Here is a 16586-nt window from a genome sequence, read left to right as displayed (position 1 = left end):
AAGTTAAGTTCTAAGAGAAGCATTTCAATATCTTTTTCTGTCTTTTTTTTTTTAGTTGGAAAATGGATATACTTTATTTGACTATGATGTTGGACTGAACGACATAATTCAGCTACTCGTTCGCTCAGACCCTGATCTTCCTAGCACATCTAAACAGACTGACGTACAGGCCAAACCCTGTTCTAATAGTCCACCTAAAGTAAAGAAAACTCAAAGGGTGGGACATTCCAGTCAACCGTCTACATCAGCTCGTGCCTGTCTTATTGATCCCGGCATTGGCCTATACAAGGTATGTTGTCTTCTTCACACTTTTTGTTAGTTTTTGAGAATACAGATGTCTGTTCTCAGGAAGTTGTGAATAAGTAAACTTTGTCATTTGAAAGTAAAGATTGGGTTAATATTTTGAGTTTTAAAAGTAGCCTTTAAAATTGCTGTGAAATATATAGACAAATGTGTAAAATGCATATGTAAATGTAAAGAATAATAAAGCAAACACCTGTGTAATTCCACCAAGGTTAAGAAGTAGAATGATGCCAGTACCTTTTTAAAGCCTCCTGTGTGCCCCTACCAGAACACATCTCCCTCTCTCTCCCTAAGAGGTAAACTACTTATTCTGACTTTTATGATCATTTTCTTTTTTTTTCTTTAGTTTTACTACTTATGTATGTTTTTCTAAATAATATGTTGTTTTGTCTATATTTGAATTTTATATAATGGAATTCTTTTTTCAATAGATTTTCTGCATATAGCTATATTTTATTCCTTTCCATTATTATGTTATTCCATTTTATTAACATGACACAGTATATTTATCTAATTCATGATTAATGATATCTGTGCTGTTTCCAGTTTTAGCTCTTTTAAACAGTGCTGTTCTGAACCTTCTATGTATATCCTACCTGTTCAAGAATTTCTTTAGAAATTTCTACCTAGAAATAAAAGTGCTAGTTATTGACTCACAGAATACTGCCAAACTGCTATTTTGGTCAGTTGGTCTATTTTTATATTCTCATGCCCATACTGTTTCAAGTAATATAGCCTTGAAGTCTGTTTTAATACCTCCTTTTTTTCCATCTCCCAAATTTTATTTCTCTTCAAGAGTGTCTTGGTTTTTTGGCATTTAACATATACGGATTTTAAAACTGGCTTGTCAGGGCCAGTCAGGTGATACTGGTGGTTAAGGTGCCTGGATTCCAGATGGCCGACTGTGCGGTTCAAGTCTTGGACCCATGGCTTGAAAAACATACTGGGCAGGTGTGAGTTCATGCCCAAAACCCCAAGAGGAGAACGGAGGGGATAGGACTGTGGAGTGGCCATCCCCCCGGGAGGTGATTTCTCACTGCCCTTCTCTTTCTCTCCCCAGCTAGTGCATGCATCCCATAGCAAAATTTAGAAAGACAAATTAGCTTCTCAAAGCTCTGCACATCTGGAGTTTCCATGGGGATTGCATCTGTAGATCATTTGGAGAATTGACATCTTTACAATATTGAATCGTAATTAATGAACATGAAAGACTTCTCCATTATTTCAGATCTTTGATATCTTAATTAGCTTTCTCTTTGCATATCTTATTTATTTCTGGTAGTTTTGCTTTTGATGCTATTCTAAGTGGCTATATCTTAAAATAGTAAATTGTTTGCTGATATATAGAAATAAAAAGGCAATTGATTATTTTTACTTCTTTATCTAGCAGCCTTTTCAAATTCCGTTCTAGTAAATTGTGTATTCTAATAAATTGTGTAGAAATAATTGAATGCAGCTGGGTGTGATGGCTCATGCCTATAATCCCAGCTACTCAGGAGTCTGAGACAGGAAGATAATGAATTTGAAGCCAGCCTGGATAATATAGTGAGACCCTGTGTCTTTAAAAAACAAACAAACATTTTTTGAATGACAGTTTTGCTTCTCCTTTCCTATCTTTATAACCCTTTTTTTCTTAATTCTTATTAGTTGAGGTAATTTGGCACCTAGACTGAGTTTTTCAAAACATTTTAAAGACTAAGAAGTAAAAATTGGTTGAAGTGAATTATTTAAGAAAATGCAAGTAGAGGTAATTTTGGACCTTTGGGAAAATGCAGACAGATCCATATATATGGAAAAGATTCTACAAGAAAGGCGAAGAGCTATATTACCCCCTCCCCCCAAAAAAAGTACCAGACTTCGGTGACTATACTGATGAAACATTCTAAACTTGTAAGGAATACGTAAATATTACCTCAGTTGACCATACAGCATGAAGAAAGAAGGAAAGCTGGGAGCTCTGGTGCATACCTATAGTTCTGGCTACTTGGGAGGATTGCAAGTTCAAAGCCTACCTGGTAAGATAGCAAAACCCTGCCTCTAATAGGGTGGTGGGGGAGAAGGAAGAAAGGCTTCCTTATAAATGGAGTTTTATACTGATGCTAAAACGTAACAAAAGGCATGTAAACTAATACATCAGTGTAAAACCTAAGTTATATTTAGCAGAATGAATGTATATTAAATGAGTATAATACTTTAACCAAGTATGGTTTGTCAGGAAGTGGGGATAGTTTATTATTAGGAAATATTTTATAATTAATTGTAATCATAAACAAAACAAACCATCTAATTTAAAATGTTTTCTACATCTAAATACAAATTTGAGTCCATTATTGATTTTTAAAAAAGAAATTCTTGGTAAGGAGGAGCAGATAGAGTAGATAAAAATTTTAAGCCACATTCAGCATCATGCTTAATGATGGGGAAAATCTGGAAGTATTCCCAATAAAGGTAAGAGTCAGACAGGGAACCCAATTAATGCTGGTGTTATTTGACTTTTTTTCTGGATGTGCTGGATGAGGCAGATAGGCACTTAAAGTGTAAATATTGGAGAGACCAACAGTTAGCGTAATGGCTGTGTTGCTGGACTCCCATGTAGTCAACCGCGGTTTGCGTCCTGGACCCGGTGGCTTAAAACTCACGCCGGGCACATGTGCGTGCATGCCCAAGATCCCGAGAGGAGAATGGAGGAGAAGGGATTGTGGCGTGGCCATCCCCCCCTGGGGGATGATTTCTCGCTTTCTGTCTCTGTGTCTCTCTCTCTCTGGCGAGCGCACACGCCCTATAGCAAAAACCTCTCTCAAAAAAAAAGTGTAAATATTGGAGAAAGCAAAGTTACTGCTTATGGGTATCTGAAAAGCTTAGAAAATATTTAAGAATAATATGAGTTATCAGTAAGGTGGTCATTGGCTAATACCTAGATACTATTAACTTTCCTTCCTATAATCAATTAGAAGAAAATATGCAATAACAAAGGGTAAGATGTGGGAATAAATGAAGGCTTAAATACATTTTTTAAATAATTTTTAATTTATTAATTTTAATTATTATACATTTAATCGCTATGCATCATTTTGATTGTAAAGAGATTTTACCCAGCGTGACACAAGACTTAAATTAATTAAACAGTGCTGAATTGCCAGCACTAAAGCCAACTTGCCATTTTGTGTACACTTGGATTTCAGTCTTCTTTGAGGTACCAGTACTTCCTGCTTTATTATTTCTTTACATTGTTACTTTTAAAATTTATTACAGAGCAGTTTTAGATTTACAACAGGACTGGGAAGAAAATAAAAAGAGTTCCCATATGTTTCATACCTAGTTTTCCCTATGTACATCTTACTTTAGTATAGTACAGTTGTTATAGTTAATAACCACATTGTTTTATCTTTTACCTAATGTCCTTCTTCCACTTTATAATCTCATCTAGAATATCACATTACATTTAGTTGTCTTATCTCCTTAGGTTCCTCTTTGCTATGACAGTTTCTCAGATATGCATTGTTTTTGATTACTTTTGAGGAGTTCTGGTCACGTATTGGATAAAATCTCCTCCATTAGGATTCATCTGTTGTTTTTCTTATTATTAGACTGGGTTTATGTGTTTTTAGTAGGAAGACTATATAGAAGTAAAGTGCTGTTTTCATTACGTACTTAGGCATGTTTTATCAACATTCTGTTTGCCAAATATAACTTGGATTTTATATCAGAAGGAATTTAAAATTGTTAACATTATTGATGTGAACCTAAATCATCCAGCCAAAATAGTACTTGTAAAATTTCTCCACTGTAAATTGCCCCCCCCTTCCATATTGTACTTTTTGAAAGATTACTATTAGCAACCCACACTTAAAGAGTGAGAAGTTAGGTACTTCACTACATTGAGGGCAGAATATCCACAAAAATTATTTGGAATTCTTCAATTTAGGTGATTTGTCTCCCCCCCCCCCCAATCTATTTTATCAGTATATACTTAAAATCATGAGCTCATATTGTCCCAGGGGCCATTGGAAGCTCTTTTACTTGGATCTTGTGTCCCTTTTGACATATCCCATCATCGTGGGAAGGGGGTATGATTTTTAAGCGTTTTCTTTCTGGCATTACATGATAACTTCAGGCTAATCTTGTATATTTCCCACTCCTAGAACCAAACCATTTCTCCAATGCACCCTAGTTTCTTTAATTGGAGATTTCTTTCTTTGTGTCTTTCTGTCTCTCTCACTTCCTCTCTCCTACCCTCCCTCTTTCTCCTTCCTCTCTCTCCTTCCCTTTCCTCCACCAGAGGGCACATGTGCTCACTAGAGAGAGATTGAACAAGATGGGTGCAATGGAAGAAACTCCCCACTGGAGTGTGGTCAGGCTGCAATCCCTTTTCCACACCTGGCATGTTTTTTAAACCACCGGGACCAGAATTTGAATCATAGTCAGCTATTTGGGACCTATAGGTCTAGCACTTGTTTTTCCTTTTTTTAGTTTATTTCATCAGAGACTAACAGACAGAAAGACACAGGCATCCTCAACAGTTTTGTGCCGTTTTCCTCTCCTCAGCCTTCCTAGCCAGCCAGGAAATGGGCATGCTCATGCAGCTCAACCTGGGAAATGAACCTCATTTTTCCATAAGGCCTCAGCATTGTGGAGCAGTGTGTTACTGCTACGCCACCATGGCTGGCCAAGAAGAATGATATTTGAAATCAAGATCTGGGCTTTAGCTATGCTCCTTGCTTCTAGGATTTCATTGCTTTTATGGCTTGAGTTGACAGCAAGGAAATAATGTATGTGCATACTAACCTGGGTATATGTACATGTCTATGAATATTTATATAACTACCTGTATCTCTGTTCAGCATAAATTATGTTTACCCTCTTTTTGACTAGTTTAGAAGCTGCTAATTTTGAATTGATATATATTGAGCAGTGAAGAGATGAATTTGTTTTTTTGTTTGTTTGTTTGTTTGGTTTTTTTTGGAGAGATTTTCACTGTAGGGCGCGTGCGCTTGCCAGACAGACAGAGAGACATAGAGACAGAAAGCGAGAAATCATCCCCCAGGGGGGATGGTCACGCCGCAATCCCTTCTCCTCCATTCTCCTCTCAGGATCTTGGGCACGCACGCACACGCGCCCAGCATGAGTTTTAAGCCACCGGGTCCGGGACACGAACCGCGGTCGACTACGTGGGAGTCCAGTGACATAGCCATTACGCTAACTGCTGGTTCCCGAGAGATGAATTTGTTTTTATAGGGGGACCAGTTTATCTGTAGATCTAAGACTAATCAGAGATAAAAAAGGTCAGCTTCTTGATTCATTTTAAATAGCAAACTTTGTGGGCTGGCTTTGTGGCCTCATGGTTAAGGTAGCTGGAGCCTAGATAGCCAACAGCATGGTTCGAATCCTGGACTCAGCAGTTTGAGAAACACACTGGATACCTGTGTGTGCATGCCCAAAATCCTAAAAGGAAGAAGAAACGAAAGAGAATGGGTTGCAGTGTGACCATTCCCCGTAGGGGTGCTTTTTTCTCTCCTTCTCTATCTGTTTATGTCTCTCTCTCTCTGGTGAGCACACACACTGTCTAGCAGAAAAAAATTAAAAAAATAAGCAAAATTCTTAGTACCTCACAGTCCCTCCTCTTCCCAGTCTACTAAAGAAGAGTATCATGAGAAAATACTTTCCAGCACATCTTTACTTTTTTATTTTCAGTGTTGATGTTTTGGCTGTGAACTACCTAAGATAGACTCCCCATCCTCCACCCCGCCATATACTTCTTATGTTTTATACTATCTGTAGTTTAGATGTTAAGGATTTTAGCTTTGTCATCAAACTGGTTTTAAACTCCCATTCATTTGCTTCTTACTTACACTAACTTGTAAGGAAATTTTACATTAAGATGCCCTTTTCCCATTTAGGAACTCATTGAAACCTGGCACTTACATAAACTCTTTAAAGGCTATCCTGTTACTCATACAGTATCATATGGAAAGCTGCATTTAACCTTGTTATTTGAAGAGACTAACACAATTTTTTGTTTGTTTTTTTAATGAAACTCAGTTTTCATTAGTATTAAAATTTTTGACTAGTGGTTTTATTTTTTATATGGAAATGCTTGTTTCTGGATAATTTATTTATTCTACAAATACTTGGGTGTCTAGCATACTAATACTAAGTATTAGGGGTAGAGGAATAAAACAAAAACTGTTCTCTGCCTTTATTGAACTTAGATACCAACTACTTGGCTAAACTGAAACCAGCTTGGAACCTGTGCTTTTGAATTAATATGTTCTGAATTGTTTTGAGTTTTATTTCTCATAGTTCAGGTTTCTGAGTAGTTAGTATATAAATTTTTTGTTAAGTTGTTTCTAGGTCACTTAAAAATTGGCAATGTTGGGGCTGGCAGGTGGCATGGTGGTTAAAGGCACCAGATTTCCCACATGGCTGACTGTGGTTTGAGTTCTGGACATGGTGGCTTGTTTTTTTTCTTTTTCTTTTCCCCTCTCTCTCTTAGATACCAACTACTTGGCTAAACTGAAACCAGCTTGGAACCTGTGCTTTTGAATTAATATGTTCTGAATTGTTTTGAGTTTTATTTCTCATAGTTCAGGTTTCTGAGTAGTTAGTATATAAATTTTTTGTTAAGTTGTTTCTAGGTCACTTAAAAATTGGCAATGTTGGGGCTGGCAGGTGGCATGGTGGTTAAAGGCACCAGATTTCCCACATGGCTGACTGTGGTTTGAGTTCTGGACATGGTGGCTTGTTTTCTTCCTTTATCTTTCCCTCTCTCTCTCTGGTCAAATTAAAAAATAATAATAACAAATGGAATTAAATAAATAAATCTTTTTAAAAAATTGGCAATATTTATGCTTTTATTTTGAATTGTTGCCTTTGTCACTTTTGCTTTCTAAAGATTTTCTTTCTATAAATGTTCAGCCTTCTGTAATTAAAATTCAGAATGAATAAAATGTTGGATGTTTTCTCCCTTTTGACTAAAATAATCTTTGAGCCTCATGATAAGTGCAAAAGATGAATTTTCAAATGATATTTACTTAAAACCAGCATAGGTGAACATTTAAATAATACATGAAGAATTTTTAATCTGAAGTTATTTATTGACCAATATCATTCTTTCTTTTTTACCCTATTTGATAACTTTGAGGATTCTCTGGTTAATTTCAGATCTTTTCATATGTTGTTGTAAGAGACTAGGTTTCACTGTCACAGTTGGGGAACCTATAGATGGTTGTGTAGAGGTTGGTTCCACTCATTTCCACTGTGCATTGAACATGAATTGGATCACACTGACTCTAGATTAGGAAATAATTTATTTTCTGAAGCAGAATGGACTTTTGATACCTAAATTGCTTTTTATTTTTTTATATGTATGGAACTTACATATGATTCACATAAAGCTCTAATTGCTGTTATCCCTGCCTTATTGATGGCTGTTTGGAATGATGATGGTGTTTTGGGTTTAGCTATGTGGCATTGTCAAACTTTTTATGTGTTCTTATGCTTGTTGTAGGAAATATAAGCAGGAATCCAAGTAAAAATCATTGATATATTATTTCCTACCTTCTGTCTATAGTGTAATTTTGCTTTTGACATTTAACCTTCTGATTATGAAATGTAATAGACAGCATAAAAGGAGTTGAGTTTAATGATTTGTAGGCAAATCGTTGTCTACAAATACTCCTCAGGTTATGAAATAGAATAGTAATATCCTGGGAACTTCTCATGTCTCCACTCCTGATAACTCCCTCTACCCTAGTTCTAGCTGTTACTTAAACTTTGTGGTAATCATTTATTTACTCTTTATTAATTTTTCTCTTATTGTTAACTTTTAACAACCTACTAATAACCTTTATTTATGCAACTCTAATTTTCCTATTTCTGACCTTCTATATAAAGGGAACCTATATTGCATTTTGTGACTTGTAGCTATATAAAAAAAGATATAATAACAGAATCTATTCAGAGTTGAAGAAATCTGTGCTCTCAACTGCCACATATTTAAACTGTATCTCTTGAGAGCAAGCATATTGCATCTTTCTTTTTCATCCAAACCTAGGAATGATACTGTATTATTTTAAAAAAGATTGCTCATAACAGTGAACTATTAATGTTTACTAGGCTGAGTATGGTAATAAAACTGTACTCTTAAGCTTTAATGAGTCTTAACATTAAGGCTATTTATACTTAGTGAAAGGAATATTGTTTCGTTAGGGTGTACTGTATGCTTACTTGGTTCGCATGTTATATGAATTTTCTTGCCTTATCTTGAATACACTCCAAGATGTGAGATGAAACTGAGTTAAGTAATTTCTTCAAGGATACACCTAGTAGATAATGGTTAAGGACTAGAATGTAAGTATGTCTGCAGAGCTGGAATGTTTTCCACAGAACAAATAAAATGCTTAAAAATGGGCCAGCAAATGGCCTGAAAGTTAAAGCAGCTGGTTCTCATATGTCCAGCTTAGTGATTCTAGTCCTGGACCTGGTGGCTCGAAAACACTCTTGGTGTGTGTGCACGTGTGCCCAAAATCCTGAGTGGAGAAGGGATTGCATAGCCATCTCCCCCTGGAGGGGGGTGATGTCTCACTTTTTCTCTTCTCCACCCCCACGAGTATATGTATCCTATAATAAAAGCTTAAAAAATAAAAGTGCTGAGCGTATAACTCTCAAACATTTGCTTATACTCGTTTTGTTCTTAAATGATTTCCCCTTGCCTTTGTACTTCAGTGTTTTTGTTTGTTTGTTTGTTTTTGAATAGCAAATGTTTGGACATGGAAGACATTTCTCTGAATGCGGCTATACCTTTTATTTTCCTTAAGTTTTTGCTATAGGGTGCCTCAGGAGAGAGATAGACAGGAGAAAGTATAAGATCACCCCCTAGAGGGCATGGCTACACCACTGTCCCTTCTCTTCCATTCTCTTGAGATATTGGAGCATGCACACACATGCTCCTGGTGTGTTTTTTAAGCTGCCAGGTCAAGGACTAGAACTGCAGAATCAGCCATGTAGTATCCAGTGCCTTAATTCCACCCTCCCCCCCGCCCTTTTTTTTAAAATATTTTTTAGGTAGGGCTTGCGTGCTCATGGGAAAGAGACAGAGAGAGAGAAAGTGAGAAATCACCCCCTAGGGGAATAGTCATACTGCAGTCCCTTCTCTAGTCTCCTCTTAGGGTTTTGAGCATGCACACACATGCCCCCAGTGTGATTTTTAAGCCGCCAGGTCTTAGCTACAAACCTTGGAGTTAGCCTTGTGGGGTCCAGCACCTTAACCATCACACCACCTGCTGGCCCAGACTGTATCTTTATTTTTTATTTTTTTGTCATATGACAAGCGCACTCACTGTGTGTGTGTGTGTGTGTGTGAGAGAGAGAGAGAGAGAGAGAGAGACAAACAGAGGGAAAGTGAGAAATCACCCCCCCCCCAGGAAGGATGGGCACACAGCAATCCCGTCTCTTCCCTAGAAGAGAAGGGCACACAGGCACATGTGCCTAGTGTGATTTTTTTTTTTCCTAGTGTGATTTTTATGTCACCGGGTCTGGGACTCAAACTGCAGTCAGCTATGTAGGAGTCCAGTCACGTAACCACCATGCCATCGGCAGGCCCCAGGCTGTATATTTAATATGAATAATTTCAGGGCATATGCATATATTCATGTGGTTCCCCTCTCCCCGACTATTTAGCCACCCCCGCAATATTAATGACTTTTTAAAAAAATTGTGTTTTATGATATTTTGACATCTTTGGGGACCGTGTCTGGAGAGAAGCTAGCAAATTAAAAATAAACAACTTATTAATGAGCCCTCCTTTCATATACAAAGTAACAGATCCTTAATTTATACCCCAACTACCTCTCTAGTTTAATTCTTACACACTAAAACAATATTCTTCTGTGGAAATCACCTTGGCCTACTGTAAGGCCAGGTATCAGACAACTACACACCATCTTTACAGGTCAGAGCTAAATGACATTCAAAGTAGCCAATCTTTTTGTTTCTTTGTTGCAGTTTTTTTGTTTTTGGTTTTTGTTTCCGTAGGGCGTATGTGCTCACCAGAGAGAGAGAGAGACAGACAGAGACACAAAGAGAGGGAAAGTGAGAAATCACCTCTGGAGGGATGGCCATGCCTCAGTCTCTCCTCCTCCAGTCACCTCTTGAGATCTTAGACATGTGCACACACGCACCTTGCATGATTGTGAAGCCACCAGATTGGGTGCTCAAGCCGTGGTTGGCCATATAAGAGTTTAGCACTTTAGCCACACCACCTGCTGGCCCCCTAAGTTCATCATTTACCTTTGAAGTTCCTACTTACCTATCTTGTCATCTCTATGAAGCTTTATGTTATGATATAATAACAATTTAAACTTCAAGGTCAAGACATCTTCATTTTTTCTGTTTTAGTTTGGTACAGGGTGCATGCACTTCTCAGAGAAAGACTGAGAGAGGTGGGAGAGAGAGAGAGAAAAATGAGGAAGCACCCCCACCTAGGGGAGATGACTACACCTCAGTCCCTTCTCATTCATTCTCTTCTTGGGATTTTGGGCACACACTCACACACAGGCCTCATCTGTTTTTCAAGCCACTAGGTCAAGAACTTATCATTGCAGCCAGCCATGTGGGATCCAACTGCTTTTGCCACCATGCTGGCGCATATGTTGTCTATATTATCTTCCATCTAGGCAGCAAGTTAACCTTTCAAATAATTCTTTTAAAGTAATTATTTAATTTTATTTATTACTATGATTTTTTTTTTAAATTTGCTATAGGGCATGTGTGCAAGAGACAGAGAGAGAAAGAGAGAAAGGAAAAGAAAGAGAAAGTGAGAAAGCAAGCTGTCAGGTTGAGTACTCAAACCACGGTTGGTCATGCTGGCCCTGTTAATCTTATAAAATAGGGATTACTTAACTTGTTTAGGGCTCAATAAACATAAACAAGGAAACTCGTATATTATCTGACATTTGGGTATTTAAATTGTAGTATTTGCTTTTCCTTCCAAGCTATGCCATCTGTTCAAATTACATTAGATACCTTAAGTGATCTCTTATACTCTCAAGGAAGAGGTAGCTTAATGAGATGCTGTTGTGCTGGTGATTTCACTTTTTCTTTTTAAGGGCTTACAAACAAAAAATATTTCTCTTGGTTATTGTCCTGAAGGGACCTTGGCCTCTTAAACCAGTGTCCTCAGATTTTTGGGTGATTTTTTTTTTTTTAACCTGTATTCATTTCTTTCTTTTTTTATTTTAAGAGATTTTTACTTTAGTGCATGTGCACTTGCCAGAAAGAGAGAGAGACAGAGGCAGTGAGAAGGAAAGTGAGAAATCACCCTGAAGGGGGCTAGCCATGCTGCAATCCCTTCTCTATTCTCTTCTCAGGATTTTGGGCGCACATACGCATGTGCCCAGCATGTTTCAAGTCACGGGGTCAGGACTCAAACTGCGGGCGGCCTCGTGGGAGTCCAGCAATGTAACCATTATGGTATCTGCTGGCCCCTGCATTCATTTAACTCTGAATTCTTTAAATACTTTTTATTACTCTGTTTTCTCTGTGTCAGATTGCGCAATTTAGTTCTGATTCATCCACTATATTACATCCATTTATATCTTATGCCCTTTTAAAAATACATTGTTTTGTGAGATGGTAAATAAGTGCATTTGCCTAGTGAACCTCGTGAGTTACTAATGGTGGAACTTACCCCATTTTGTATACATAATTTTGTTGGACTCTTTTGTTCTGCATAATTCTTTTTATTTTCAAGTTTTCTGTTTAATACTTTACTATTTTCTGGTTAGACTGTAAGTTATCTTTAACATTATGAAGAAATTAACTAATAGCACAATAATAATATTTTGAAGTCTTAGCTTTTCATTAGAGGCATTAGATGATTTGCCAGAATGACTCTTTGGTACATAAGAACTATATTTTCTGAAGTATAGTGTAGACATGGGTAGGAGTAGTTAAAAAATAAAAACAAAACACCTTATTCCATTGAAAGAAATTGGGAAGATAGTTAATTTTCAAAGTAGTAAATAACACATTTGAAATAGTATAATTCAAAAATTAGTTTTGATCTAATCTCTTTACTTTAAACATGGGTAGCTACAAATATTGTTTATCATGATAACGCTCAAATAACTTGAGTTATATTAAATATGGTTTTTGAAGCAATAGTTGAGATTACGCTTCATTAACTAATTTCAAACTTTTTTTAGGTAAATGAATTGGTGGATGCCAGAGATGTCGGCCTTGGTGCTTGGTTTGAAGCACATATACATAGTGTTACTAGAGCTTCTGATGGACATTCACGTGGCAAAACTCCACTGAAGAATGGCAATTCTTATAAAAGGACTAATGGAAATGTAAATCATAATTCCAAAGAGAACACAAATAAATTGGACAATGTACCCTCTACGTCTAATTCAGACTCTGTTGCTGCTGATGAAGACGTTATTTATCATATCGAGTATGATGAGTAAGTGCTCATGCTATTGAGGACTTCGTTCATGTTTTTGTTTATAGAAGCAAAACCTTCCATTTCAAGATTATTTTAAGTAGTGTTTCTGAAGAAATCGTTTTAGAGGTCATGTTCTATTACTTTTTGTTTTATTTCTGTTTGGTGGTTGTATCTGATGAATAGTGGCCCCTCAACTCTTAGTCCTCTCTGACACTTAAGTGTTTTGTTTTGTTTTAATTTTCCCAATACCATAATATCTGACTTTTGTCTCTTCCTATATTATGTTAGGGTCTATTTATTTATTTATTACTATAAACTGTATAATTAATAATATAGATTAATAGTATTTTAGTAGTATATCATAACATGTAGTGTAATAGCCATTAGAATGAGGTTGAAATATTTTTTACACAGGTTTTTAATTGAGATAATTCACATAAAGTTTAAGTTTCTTTTAAAAGGGTATAAGTCAGTATTTTAAACAGTCACAAAATTGTGCATCACTAAAAACTAATCTGAGAACATTTTTATTTCCCCAAAAAGAAATACTCATTAGTAGTCACTCTCCAGTCTCCCTTGCCCAGTGAAATACATTTAAAACGTTGGGGTGAAAATGGTGTTGAGAACCTGCTGAAAGCCTCAATTCTAATACTAAGTTATTTTCTTTACCCAATTTAAAAATCCTACTACAAAAGTTACTGTTTGTACAGATTAAGTATTTATTTAACACTAAATAACCTAACTCACTCCAATGATACCTTAATATGTATGGGAAATAGCTACCAGATTCTTATCAAGTATAAGAATTCAAAATCCTGGAATGGTTATGATTGTTTTCCTACCATAAGATGGTATAAACAGACTTTGGTGTCAACTAACATATCCAGGATATCTAGAGAGGGGTCAAAAGTAGATAGCCTTAATCTTTACTTTCCTGATATTTCTTGGGGTTGTGTCTAATCTGCCAATGCAACTTATTTCAAAGGAGCCATCAGACTGCTTTTTACTTTAGTAGATAGTAATAGGACTATCAACTATCAACTTAAAAGAGCTTTAAGATCTGGAATTGGCCAGAACCAGCAATATTGGTGACTTGAGGATGAGGTAGACAAGGTTAGAGTCATCAGTAGTCTCTGGATTTATAAATGCCATAGCAAAGAGGCAAGTTACAAGTAGTAGAGAACTTTAACTATCTGGGTTATTGCTGTCAATAATCAGAATGTTTAAGTTATCGATTGGGTTTTATCTCATGGAGAATGGGAGAAATAACTAGGAAACCTGCTACCTGGAACTTGATTCTGGCCAGAAGAATTATTGTTTGGCAAAAAATATGCAGAATGGCACAGCATAGAAATGGGGGAAGAAACATGAACTAAGGGTTATCAAAATTTACAGTTTTGGGGGCTCTTAAAGTTGGTTTTAGAGAAAGACTGTTGAAGAGATAGAACAAATGCTTGAGTTTGTACACACAATACACAGTGTCTCAGCATTTATTTGGCTTTGTTTTTAGTTTTAGAATTTTGCCGTAGGTTATGTGTGCTCCGTAGAGAGAGAGGGGAAGTGAAAAATCACCCCTCACCCCCACCTGGAGGAGATGGCCAATTCTGTCTCCATTCTTCTCCTGGGAATTTGGACACACACACACACACACACACACACACACACACAGCGCCCAGCATGATTTTCAAGCCACCAGTTCTGGTACTCAAACCACAGTCAGCCATTTGTGAATCCAGTGCTTTAACCACAACACTCCCTGCTCGCCCCAATTTGGCTATTTTTTAATAAAAGAGAAATTTGTCTTAATTAGAATGAATGTTAGTAAAAGGGAGTCTAAATCCAGCTTGCATGAGAAAACTAAGATTATCTATCCTAAACAATTTTGTGATAGAATTAAATTTTTTCATGTGGCAATGTAATATGATAGGTGAGCTTCCTTGAGAAATAAGACAACAGAAGCTTAATGATAGATAAATGTCATTAACATACTTAAAAGAGAGAAAGACCCTATAATAGTTTAAGATGTATAAAGTAGATGAGCTCTCGTATAAAAATCCCAGATAACAAAAGGCTAGTGTAAGCACCAATAAATGTCCTTATGACTTGATATGAACATGATAAGTAAAGTTTCATTCTTCATGGTTATCAGAAAAGTGAATCAAGTACAATTTTAATAAATCACTGAATAAGTTTTTATGTCCTTGGTTCAGGGAGGCATTGAAGAAAGTTGGTGGCGTATATGGCCTAGAAGTAGTAATGAACTGATTTGTATTGTGTAGTAAGCTCCAAGTGAGTAAGTAGAATGTAACTGTCAAATAGTTTTACTGTGAGCTTGTTTTATTTATAATCTAAAACAAGCAGGTGATGCTTTTGTTTGGGCTGTTGTATTTCCTACTTGGAATATTGTCCTTCAGCTCTCATATTTTGAAAACAATAGCAACAGAACCTGGCACATGTCCAGAGTAGACTTCAAAATGTAGAACCATAATGAAGAGTGGTTGAAAGAACTAAATATTTAGCTTGAAAAGACTTGGGTCTTGATAACTCTCATTTGGAAAGTTCTATTTTAGAAGCAAGTTCTGTACCACACAGAAGGTAAGTTTTAGGATAACCTAAACTTTCTACCAGTCAGATCACTGAAGGAAGAGAATGGTCTGCCTTGAGAAGTAGCATTAAACAAGCATTGGCCATTTTTAGCCATAGACTTGGAGTCTTAATAGAGATGACACATTGAAAACAGAATGTTTTGTGACCAGCAGATGGCATAGTGGTTATGTTACCGAACTCAAATCAGGTTCGGTCGCCCAGGCGCTATAAAACCAAGCCATAGGCACATGGTGTAATGAAGGAAAGTACAGCTTTATTGCAAAGCGCAAAGCAAGGAGAGCGGGCAGCTCATGCTGAAAACACCTGGTCTCCCCGAGATGTTCCCCACATGCGTTTTTAAGGGAAAATTAGGGGCAGAGGTCCCAGGCGCATGATCAGTTCAGTGATTGGTTTAAGAGGGCGTGATCAGCTCCTGGGCATTCTTGATTGGTGAGGCCTTAGATAATCAAATTCCTCCTCAGGTGTCTGGAACCATTCAGCCTGGAGTCTCTGAGCTCACAACCAGCAGTTTCCAGTCTACAAAACATCTTACATATTGAAATGAAAACCTTCTTTCCTTTAAGTGAGAGTTTTAGAGGTCAAATGGCCCTCACTCATGGTCCGTGATGGTCATTATCATAACCAAAGTCTGAAGACTTACTCCTTACTCTGGGCCATTACAATGCAAATGGACTTTATATTTCAGGAACCCTAGAAAATACATTAGGGAGTTCTTGCTCTGTTTCAGTTATGCCCCTGGACTCCCATGTAGTTGACCATGGTTCGAGTCCCAGACCCAGTGGCTTAAAACTCACGCCCAGGGCATATGCATGTGTGCCCCAAATCCTGAGAGGAGAATGGAAGAGCAGGGATTGTGGTGCAGCCATCCCTCCTGGGGGGTGATTTTTTGCTCTTTTTCTCTGTGTGTCTCTCTGGCAAGTGTCCTCAAGCAAAAATCTCTCTTAAAAGGACAGAAGAAAGAAAAGAATTTATGAAGTTAGTTGACCTCTGACTTTAATATAATTTTTATTCCTGATAGTGTTTCTCATAAGTTTTTGTACTTAAACTGAGCAGTTAGGCTTTAAGTACTTATAGCTTGTCCAATTTCATTTATGATACTGATTAAGAGCTGCCTATTTTCCTCAATGAACTAACTTTTCATTTTCCTTTTCTTTTTTTTTTCTTTTTTCTTTCTTTTTTTTTTTTTTTTTTATTTTTATTATAGTAAGTCAAAAAATAACTTCTTTTTTTG

The 16586-nt window shown here is 36.8% G+C and overlaps 1 protein-coding gene across 1 annotated transcript in view; it reads left to right on the top strand.

The window, feature by feature from the left end:
• The window catches only part of UHRF2 (ubiquitin like with PHD and ring finger domains 2), a 119874-nt gene that overhangs the window by 7023 nt on the left and 96265 nt on the right, over positions 1-16586 (top strand). The window contains exons 2-3 of the mRNA XM_006144468.3: positions 56-289; positions 12507-12766. Of these exons, the coding sequence (XP_006144530.1) occupies positions 56-289; positions 12507-12766 (494 nt within the window). The remainder of the gene's footprint in view (positions 1-55; positions 290-12506; positions 12767-16586) is intronic.

The sequence above is a fragment of the Tupaia chinensis genome, unplaced genomic scaffold (assembly GCF_000334495.1).
Source record: "Tupaia chinensis unplaced genomic scaffold, TupChi_1.0 Scaffold000121_1, whole genome shotgun sequence".
NCBI lineage: Eukaryota > Metazoa > Chordata > Mammalia > Scandentia > Tupaiidae > Tupaia > Tupaia belangeri.
The sequence above is the reverse complement of the archived record's forward strand: the minus strand, read 5'-3'. Positions and strand labels throughout refer to the sequence as shown.